Below are 11,286 nucleotides of genomic sequence, written 5' to 3'. Positions count from 1 at the left end.
GCTGAATTTTAAGAAACAACACCTACATCTTTTTACACATTTTTTATTGCACACTTATGTGAAATTTTGTATTGAAAACAAGATTTCAATTATAATTATAAAACGGTGAAAACACGATTTCACAGTTTTAACTAAAATCATGTTTTGAACACGAGATGTGGCATTGTGTGTTTTGTATCTCTCTAAACTAGTTTAAATAAAAATCTTTCAAATTTTTCATATATCTTTTTAGTAGGTGTGAATTTTTAAAATCTAACCGTTGGATTACAAATTTTTTTTTATATTTTTTTTTATGTTCTTTAGCATGCATGTAAAAAATTTCATTCAAATCAAATATGATTTACTATTTGATTAATAAACTTATTTTTTATGCATAATTTGATTAATGACATACCAATTGATTTCTAATCATATAAGAATATGCAATTTATAAATTTTCAAAATTTACATTCAATACAAAAGATATAGGGTTTGGTTTATTTTCAGTATTTTATTAATTAGAATTTTTTTTTTTGGTTTTAATGAGAAATTACCACATTACCCAATAACTAAATAAAATGTAAAGATTAAAACCCACTTTCACTTCTTATTACATATTTAAAACAACTAGTTAAAAAATTAGTCGTAATAAACTAAACTAAAGATATAAGATACATGCATTTATAAACTGAATTCGAGTCCAAAACTAGACATGAGTCCTAATCATATCATGTACAAATGCACTGAACACAAACTTCAATCAATCAATCGATAATTTGGTTTTGAAAAACGAGAATCAATCATTTGGAAAACGAGGATTAGCCAATAAATTAAAAAAAGGTACTGTAAATAGTAACTCCTTGTCCTAGCCGCCTAACTCTATTCCAACACCTGTCAATATCAAAAACACAACTCTCTCTCTCTCTCTCTCTATATATATATATAGATGTGTATGAAAAACGGTTAATTCAAATTCAATCAGAATAAAACTGTTAAAAAAACAGTTAAAAACCACGATATGAGTTCGTTGTTAGGGTCTTCAGCTGCTGCCACGTCATCGCCATGGATTCCGATTCGCAGACCTTCGTTTCTCACATCAACAACAACACCACCACCACCAGCTCCTTCCAAATTCTTCAAATTCCATTCCTTTTCTCCTCCTTCGTCTTCGTGCTTTCGCGTTGTTTGTAGCAGTGGCGGAACCGAGGGATCATCGAGATCGAGCTCCGATGCGGTGGCGCGTGAGTTCAAGTTCGTGCTCCACGACGCTCTGGAATCTTCTGGAATCCACACCTCCCATGCCAGAGTAAAAAATTTTCCAAAACCTGTTTTCTCCAAAATTCGAATTTTTTTTCTTTCTGTGGCCTTAGAATTTTTGTTCTATCTATTGCTTTCTCACTTTGTTTTTAGTTTTTATTAATATAAGAGAGATTTTTATTTATTTATTTATTAATATTGTGAAAATTTTGCAAAATAAGGCTTTTTATTTTTGGGACCTCATATACAAGCTCCCAAAATGCCCAAAATCGTTTCTTTTATTTATTTATTATTATTTTTGGGGGCGTGTGTGATGGACACTGACACAGACACGGGTATGGCTCTCACAGTGGGAACAATGTTGGTTGGTTTAATTGAAATTTTGTGGAATTGATATTCTAGATTCTGATAAAAATTTATTTCTTTCTTGGTAAGCGCAATTCATGATTGATGATTTTTTTTTTAATATTATTATTTTCTTTCTGGAGTGAATTTGGGTTTTTTTTTTGGAATATTAATGGTGAAAATTATTATATAAAACACATTAGCACACCCTCCTCACATTTCTTAATTTGGTTGATCTTAAATGATAATGTAGGGAAACTTTCTAAAAGAACAGCCCTTTGTACTTGCACTCCAGCCAGTAAAAGCTATGGTTATGAACAATTGAACCCATCCTCGAGAACCAGTGCCGAGTAATCTAGGGGTATTTTATATATGTATATATATATATATATATATTGGTAATTACGTACACGCACTCACTGGGTCTTGAATCTACAACCTCATCCTCCACCTTGTTCTTACAACGAGTGGAGGTGCCAATTTAGCTAGAGCACATTGCCTTGATTTCTTTTTTTTCTTTTTTAGTCCATTTAGTTGTCTTTGTACTGCATTTTTTTTTATGGGATTTCAAGAATTCACGTGATTATTAATTTCATTTATTTTATTTTGTTCAGTTAGATATCTCTTAGGATGTAATATGGTTTGATTTGGTGAATTTGGTCCATAATTTATGCGTGAGCAGGAGGGAAGGGAGGGTTTCTGTGCGCAGATCCGGAAATTGTCTGGCATTGAGAGGGAAACCAGCATTAGCATTAATAGTCGTGTTGATTTGGGGAAAACGGCTCTTTATATAGCGGCAGAGGATGATTCTCTTGTTTCTCACTCTTCAGTTCCTCTCCCTGTAGATGCTTTCATTGAAAGATTGGATGATCTTTCCGTAGGCTACTGCTCTCACTATAACTCCTCTTATAGTTCATCGCCAGAGAAGTTTTTGGAGAGCATAGAGAGATATCTATATGTCACAAGGGTATGTTCATTGAAGGAATTTTTATATGCGTATTCAAAGTTGAATAGTAGGTGTACTAAGAAAAATGAAACTTGTATGACAAGCACATCACTTTATTTTGTCTAAGGTCAATATGTTTGTGCTATTTCAATCTATAATTTTGCTTTTTTAATTTTTCGTCCTTTGATTATGAGTTTATATATCCATTTCATGCTTACTGTTGGATTTGTTAGGGAATTCATGTGTGTGTGTGTTTATAAGTAACAAAAATCCATTAAAAGAAAAAGCGCAAAAGGGGCGCAACCCTAGCGCTTCAAAAGAATAGTCCAAAGCAAAAGTAACAATATAAAACTAAACAACGGTAGATGAAAACTTCAGGCATCTGTGAGTCCTAGAAAGTCCATGATAGGGGGAAAAAAGAGAATATGAGAAGTCGAAGCCCAGCAATATAAGGTCTTCAAAAGCAATAATTTCAACTTTGTTATGCGTAACTCTTAACATACAAAGCATCAAACATTTCTTTCTCTTCAAAGGCACCACATGAAACACAAAAGAACAAAAAGAAAACCAAAGGCCACAATTACTAAGTCACTGCAGAATGTAGGCAAAGATGAGCTGTACTCTCTCAATCACTATTGCACACAAAGCACCAATCCATAATGATTAACCCTTATTTCCTTATTTTATCTGTAGTCAAGGTCTTTCCCTATGACACACCATGAAAAAAAAAAAAATCCCTTGGCTGTACAAGAACTTTCTAATTGCTTTGCCAAGGAAAATTCCCTCTACCCCCTTCTCTCTTCTTGATGCCTTATAATAGTTCTTCACCTGGAAGCCTTGAGTTTTTGAAGGGATCCATTCCAATTTATTTACTTCCCCATGATGTATCTTCCTAGCGTATATGTCATCCAACAATTGAGTCATAGATTTTAATTTCCAATCATGCACCTCTCTCGTGAATAAAAACAACTCATACTGTACTCTAAATGATCTGCCACCTTAGACTCTTCTTAAGAGTAGTCTCACCATTCTACAGATCATGCCTAAAATGAATGTTAGAATTATCTCCAAGACCAGAATATGTCCCATTTTCTTCCAGTAATCTTCCACAATGTGTGTGTTGTGTGGATTACCAGAGCAAAACTATATTACACCTCTGCTAGCAAGAATTTAGTCAATGACTGACTGTTACATGTAGTCATGTCATCTATGATTTCATATAGATCTATTACCTTTAAACGCTAATTCAGATTTTATCTCATAGATCAATTTGTGACCCTTGCTGCATGATATTTACTTTTGTATGACATGGTTTCTTCTTTTCAGGGTTTTCGAAGAACTCATTCAAGAAATCAATCAGAGCCACGAGCTCTTTATCTTCACTCCGTATGGAATTCTACCTTCTGTCTTGTTACAGTGTTCTTGTTTTCAAGAGAATTCTCTTAATGAGGTATTTTTTAGTAATTTTTTCTTCACACTTTGAATAGGTTTTGACCCATCGTTCAGGCTCCATTGCCATGCTTTCGCTTATATACTCGGAACTCCTGAAAATGCTTCGCATGTGGGGCCTTGTGGATTTTGATGTGGAGATATTCTTTCCCCATGATCTTCATAGTCTACCAAGAGGCTATGATAAACAAAAAAGCAAGGAGTCAGATCAGCCACATATAATTACTTCGCAAACGCTATTGCTGGAGGTAACTCCTGTTTTCCTGCTTGCTTGCATTTTTTTGCATTATTTTGTATAATAAAGCCTGTTATTTATTACCTTATTTATGATATAAGTAGTTGTATCACTATCACCCTTCAGTGGAAGAATGAACAATCTTCACACGTAAGGTGTGTACCTGGCGTATTTGTGGTTATGACCACTAATGTTTTCCCATATCTTATGGCGCACAGGGTTTGATTTTCTATACTGTTACCTAATCAATTTGAAGAATATCTGATAAACTGTTCATTAACATTAACAGCCGAGTTACTTATAATAAAATAAAATAAAAGATTAAGAGAAATTGAAACTGTTCAACTTCTCTAGTTTATTAGCTTTATTTTTGGCTTGATTTTGCAGAAAGGCCAATTAATATAAATTCAGCACTCAAAGTAAATAAATTTAATATAAAGCTTCTGTGAGGGCATGCATTTGGGAAAATTGGAAACCCTAGAAATTACGTCTATAAAATTTCATTCCCCTAGAAGTTGTTGGGTATAACTTTGGTGCTTGCTTTTTTATTTTTTCTTTTTTCTTTTTTCTTTTCTAGAAATCACAACTTTGCTGGAATTTTGAGCAAGTTTTATGCAATAGAGACTGTTTTTGGTGTCTTGGTTTGATTATAAAGAGCACAACCATTTGTAGAGGACGCTATAGGTAGAAACTCTATAAAAAAAAATGTAAAATAGTATTTCCAATACTTATTAAAAAAAAAGAGCAATAAGGTTTCCATCAAATAAGATATGTCATATTCAATAAATGATTTAATAAATGTGTTATTGTCAGGTTAAATCACAAATTTTTTCCATTGGACAATTTCACAAAAACAATTAACCTCTGAAAATACAAATGTTGGAGCCATGGGCTATCATGAAGGTGGTATGAGCCTTTGTGGTGGCTGAAGCGCCACTTCAATGGGCAAAGATCGATAATTCAACGGTTATTGATGGTGGAAGCTTTGGGTTAGTGGTGGTGAAATACCTAGTTGACTAGATGATGTCTTGCAGTTCGTGAACTGCTGTTGACTCAGCTTGGTGGCATAAGGATGAAATGAAGGATTGGCAATCTTATGTAGGTATTGTATTGTCCTGACAGAAGGATTTGGTGATGGCAGTGGCAAAGATTAGGTGAAAAAGGCTTTGGATTGGTTTTTTTTTTTATAATATATTCTTTACTGATCCCTCTTGTATTCTTTTAGTTATATTTAAGTCGAATGTCAAGTAAATCAATGTAAAGTTCATTAGAAAACACAAGTTAAAGTATTGTGCTGTAGTTTCTTGCTTTGCCTTCCTTTTTGTTTTCCTTTCTTTTAGGCATTCGTCTAATTCTTCATAAAGTTAACTTGCTCAGAAAATATGCACTGGATTATGAATACATATCCATTTTTGAAGTTGATATCCTAAATTTTATAACATATGTTATTTTTTTCCAAATTTCTTTGATCCTTTTGCACACTTGGAAACTTTCTAATGATTTTGTAGACTAATTATATACTGCATGATGCTCGACTTTACCACAGGAAAGGCCACCTTGAAATTTCATGAGAAATCACCAGGGAGGTTGGAAAAATATGTTTAATTTATTATAAAAGTTAAGCTATTAATACCTCCCTCCCTCCCTCCCTCCCTCTCTCTCTCCAAATAGTTATCACTGACAAAGCTCAGAAGTCTGAGATGTGCTGCTGTGCATGTATGTTACTGACACAGCTCCAAGGTGATATTGTTACTTATAATAGGGAATATTTTCTTCATGGCTCACATCTGTCTTTTAAAAACATCTAATCCAGCCATTCTGGAATAGCATTTCAGCTTAACTTTCGTCTGAGTGTAATATGAGAGGTTGGAGTATAACATGTGCTCAAAATGGGTGAAAATCTTTGATTCGTCAATCCTACTTGATTCTAGCTCTGGTCCTTATCTACATATGCAGATTTTGAGAAATCTGAAGAATGCTTTCTGGCCATTTCAACATGATCATACCAGAAGTTTATTCTTATGGGCAGCACATGCCGCTAACTGCATTGATAAATCAAATATTACAGAAGAAAGGTATTTTTGGTTTTCAATTAAACTGCAACGTGATCTGTTCTTAACTTTACACAAAATGTTTAGATCAGATGTTAATATCATAATTTTTCCTCTGCAGTGGCTTTCAGCTTGCATCTGCTAAGGCTGCTCAACATAGGCTCGAACGTGGTGTCTGGACCAGTGTACGTTTTGGGGACATGAGGCGCGCATTATCTGGTATGTACCATGTGCAGTTTTTACTCCTAGTATCTAGAAGATGATGCTACATTTTAGTAGACCCTTTCTTTTTGCTGCTGAGTCAATGCCAGTAGAAACTAAAATGGACTTAAAGTGTGAGTTGCATTTGGTTAAATACAGAAATGCATTTTCTTGTGGAGATGTTTTCATTCAAAACCATAGATCCTACAAGCTTGCAGTGCTATTTGCCTTCTATGCTAACAATCAGGGCAGAACAGATTGGGGAGGTCCTGAGTTTAAAAAAAAGAAAAAAAAAATGGAATCTTCAAATACTGCTTATTGGTCTTGAATAGGAGTAAATCTGAAGATGTAGGCAAGTGAAAGAAGCTTTCCCAGGAGAAAGAAAATTTATGCATTTAAGAAAATAGAAGAGAAAAGAGGGGGAGAGTGAGGATTGGGGAAGGAAGATGTCTTTCATATGTTCATATTCAAACCTGATATTGATTCTCTATTAGAAATACCAATGAAATCCCTAAAATGTCTTAAGACAAATAGAGTTACAAAAATGAATGGGATTAATACCTAGAGTTGTTTCACTGAACATATCTTGTCATCATCAATTTCAAATCATATACGATATAATAGAAGTTGTGTCCTACATGTTATGGTTGTGCCAAGTGAACCCTCCCCTTTTTTCTTTATATATATATATATATATATATATTCATTTTTCTCCAAATATAAGTACGTAAAATTAAGTAGAACTCTGTTATTGAAGTTTCAAGAAATTTTAAAAACTACTTAAATTAAAACTTAATTACCAAAAATTTCAAAAATTAAAAGGAGTTTCGTTGTTTATTTTAAATGATCTTAATATTTTATTCCATTTGATGTAAAATAATTTTTTCATATGTCACACAAGCACAGTGCTAGTTTATATTACCAATGTAAGGTCTTGAATATTAGACCACTCTATGCTTGGTTTTCTTCTTGATCATAGTTGTGGTTAACCCCAAAAGATTTGCTTGGAGTTTTAAGACTACTTGAATTAGTAATTATAAACACATCAAGATATTAGGGTTTATGACATAACATGCTTTTGAGGTTTTACGTTGTCTAGAAAAATCATGAGGGGGAAATTTATGATGTTGACAGTACCATACTTGGCAGTAACACACATAAAACCATTCTAGCCAGTATAAGAAAAATTGTGAGGGGGAAAATTGATGATGTTGACAACTAGCCAGGATTAGAATGATGGTACCATTTTAAATTGTTTATAAGAGAAGAAGCCCTGGAGTCACCCACATCTATAAGTTACTCCTTTAGTTACATGTTGATAACATTAAAAGAATTAATGAGTTTCCTGGTTAGTGATTAGTGTTAGCCTTCAGTTACATGCTGATAGCATCAAGGTCACCGTAGTGTTGGAATTATTTTGGTTCATAACTGTAGTAACTGGAGGTTCGGTTTGTTGTATGTATGAATGTAATATGGAATACACCATTTAAGTTTGACGTCAATTTTCTAGGAAGAAGTGATCACTTCCAGATAGGTTGTGACATTTGTTTTAAAATTTAATAGCTGCATTTTTATATGCTATTTATGCCTTTCAAGCATAAGTGACCAAAGATATCATTCTAAATTGCACAAGACTGCACCTTTTGGGTATTAATGAAATGTTAGTTTGAGACTTTATTTTTTTCAATGGTTAAAATGGGGGTTGGGAATATGTTAGTTTGAGACTTATAAATCTCAGCTATGCATCTTATCAATATTCTCTATCTTCAAGAACTGCTTGAATTGAAGAGACCAATGACTTCTTGTCTCCAATGTTATTCAGAAAGTATCAAGAAACTTCTAGTAAAGAGTTCGATTTCTTTCCAAAAGTGGTAATGTTGGAATTTTACCTTAGTTGCTGGGCAATATGTTGTATGTCTTGTGATTTGTCAAGTTTGGATTGGTTGGTTGCTCCCAACTTTTACGAATACCTGATCCAAGGGGTATTTAATATAGCAAGAATTGGAGTAGGATGAAAAGATATAAGCTTGCGGTAAATCATGCAGTGCCCCTCCACCTCCCCCCACAACCCCCTTCCCCCCCCCCCCCCCCCCCTCCTTTCTTTTTTTCTCTGGTTTGTTGGTTGAGATTTTATTCTTCAATAATTAATGACATACATTTTTCTTCCTTCTGGATTTTATTGCTCAACCTATCCCTGAATTGGAATCAGTCAAAAGTATATGATGGAGTTACTTCTGAGATAAAATCTAACATAATAGTAGGCTTGGAGGGTGTATGGCGTATTTTCTATTGCACGTTAAAAATTACATATGATGGAGTCATTTCAAGGAGTTTTCATAAAAATGATAACAGAAATGATGTCATTTCTTGATATACAAATTGATGACATACTTGGTGTGGAATATATAAGGCTATTTGAACCAAAAATAAATTCAATGCTGTGATGTGGGCTTCATCAATTCACTACCTTCACATTTTGTATTCCTCAACCCCACCAAAAAAGGGAAAAAAGAGAGTAAATAAGCATGTTTCAAAAATTTAGCATATAATTCCATTATAATTTTGATCTATACCTTATTTCACTAAAATAATGGTTGAGGTTGTGGTGTGGACACCAAGATGCACTGAGATTACTGCTAATTTGAATTTCAAATTTTGAAATTTCATTTATGTTATTTTCTTGATTGATAATTTTGTGAGATTATGTTTATGTTTGAATGAGTTTCCTTATTGTTCTTGATGTACTCTCTGAAAGCCTTTTTAAAAAAGGCTCCAATAAACATGTAGGGGAGACTTTGATGAAATGAAAATTTGAATTGGAAAATTTCCAATTGTTGGGTGCTGATTCCTAGAAACTTAGGTGCTTATTCCTAGAATTTTTTTGCTTGGGGTTGATTCCAGGTAAACCCCTAGATGCTGATTAGGGTTTATAATTTTTTGTTTATTTAATCTTCCTGTTTATCCTTATTTGATATTGTCCGGCATTAGGTTGCCAAGTAGATTTTTTTTTTTTTTTTTTTTTTCAATAATAATAGTTCTTTGATTACCTATCAAAAAAATAAAAAAAAATCAAACTATGACGCTTTTCCTTTCTTTTTCATTCATATCGTGAATGCCCTACCCACCAAATCATTGAATGAGTTAAATACTATCTTCAAAGGAAAAAGATCTTCTCAATTGTTTATGCACCTATTTATCTGGAAATGTTCTTCATTTTTGCAGCATGTGAACGGCTTATCCTCCTGGATACTGATGCGAAGGAATTAAGAGATTATAGCATTCTTCTCTACCATTGTGGATTCTTTGAGGAATCACTCCAGTATCTGAAGTTGTATCAGGACACCAAGGTACAATTCTCTATCTTTATGGCATAACATGTGATGTCACTTTTGAATAAACTAAGGAGATTTCTTAAATGTTTCCAGGATTCTTCCTTAAAAAGCCAATCAGCTGATTCACTCAGCAGCCTAGAGGAAGATGCTGTGGAGAAATTGATGATACGCCTCAACCTCATTTTGATGGAGGAAGGTTGGAGTAAGCCCTCGCATGTTAGAAATTATATTGGTAATAACTCGGAACCATGGTAGTGTCTCTTGTATATTGTCTGACAGCCCTAAGAAACCTGATCTGAATTTGGTTCTTATAAAATTGGGTAGAGTCGTAGTTTATACAACTTAAATCTTTCACAGTAGTAGAATCCCAGGAGTTGCAATGCTTCTATTACAATATATAATAGCAGAAACTGAGAACGTAAATACTAAAATCACTCCTGTTAAAACATGTGGCATCTATTTTGTTCCAAACCAACGCAAAGTTCAAATCTCAAATACACTATAATACATCTCCCAAAAGACACTGCACCAACCCAATGTATCGGTTGGCTCAATACACCTGCCAAGCCTGAAAGATATAACTGTTCATTCAGACTTGTTTTCGAACAAAAACACTACATCCAACAGTTCGTACTTGGTACCGTATCAGTGTCATAAATACCATAAAATCTAAGACCGATGAAAAGCTAAATCTGGATAAAGAAAAGGATAGAGAGTTGGTAAGTCACAAAAGGGGAGAGAAATCTGAGAAATTAGCTCACTGTTTGGAATTTTCTTAAGAAGAAAAGTATATGAAGAAAACCAACGTGGAGATCGAGAGTCCCGTTCTACAGAGACAGAGTCCGTAACCGCCAGGCCAGCCTCTTGCTTGAATCTTCATGCTATGTGAGAGATGTGTGGTAATGGTGACTTTAATTAGTGTTCTCTATCTTCAAACTTATTTTCTTTATATATATGCAGCTTATTATTAATAGCAGAAGGATAATTTTTCCTGTGTGATCTGTTCTGTTTTTCATATCTACGTTGTTTGACACCTTTTTTTTTTTTTTTTTTTTTTTTTTAGATACATTGGACACCATTTGGTTGTTGTGTTATGTGGTATCAACATTTTGTAAAAAAGTAAAAATAAAGGCAGGAACATATTTCGTTCGTTGTTTAGTCTACTTGGTAGTTGGCAGTTAGTCTATTTGGCAGTAGGCAGTAGTTCATTAATCTGTCCTAGGGAATTTGTTGCGACATCAATTGCAAGTAATGCTAGGGACACACCCAAATTTATTAACACAGTTTTTTTTTTTCTTCTTCTTAAAGTAATATCAACATGTAGCTCTAACCCCATATACGAACTAACAAAAAAATACTAGTATGATTTGAACTCCAGATATTCTAATATGACTTGTTTACCACAATTTTTGAACCAATATTTTCTTTCAAAACCTTTGAAAGGGTTGCTTAAATTTCTCATATTGCAACTATTGGATCATTCCTTTTCAA

The 11,286-nt window shown here is 33.7% G+C and overlaps 1 protein-coding gene across 2 annotated transcripts; it reads left to right on the top strand.

Annotated features, from left to right (window-relative positions):
- Window positions 1–922: 922 nt before the first annotated feature.
- LOC126723612 (uncharacterized) lies at window positions 923–10,787 on the top strand. 2 transcript variants are annotated; one of them, XM_050427190.1, is made up of 8 exons: window positions 927–1,285; window positions 2,264–2,548; window positions 3,854–3,913; window positions 4,015–4,224; window positions 6,168–6,286; window positions 6,384–6,481; window positions 9,686–9,810; window positions 9,889–10,787. In XM_050427190.1, exons 1-8 carry the CDS (start codon window positions 998–1,000, stop codon window positions 10,048–10,050), a joined length of 1,347 nt encoding a protein of 448 aa, XP_050283147.1. In that variant the 5' UTR covers window positions 927–997; the 3' UTR covers window positions 10,051–10,787. The 2 variants fall into 2 exon arrangements, with proteins under 2 accessions (XP_050283148.1, XP_050283147.1); XM_050427191.1 differs by lacking the exon at window positions 2,264–2,548 and having other exon boundaries at window positions 923–1,285.
- Window positions 10,788–11,286: the final 499 nt, after the last annotated feature.

This window comes from Quercus robur, chromosome 4 (genome assembly GCF_932294415.1).
Source record: "Quercus robur chromosome 4, dhQueRobu3.1, whole genome shotgun sequence".
In the NCBI taxonomy this organism is placed as follows: domain Eukaryota; kingdom Viridiplantae; phylum Streptophyta; class Magnoliopsida; order Fagales; family Fagaceae; genus Quercus; species Quercus robur.
Note: the sequence above shows the minus strand (reverse complement) of the source record. Positions and strands in the feature narration are given on the sequence as shown.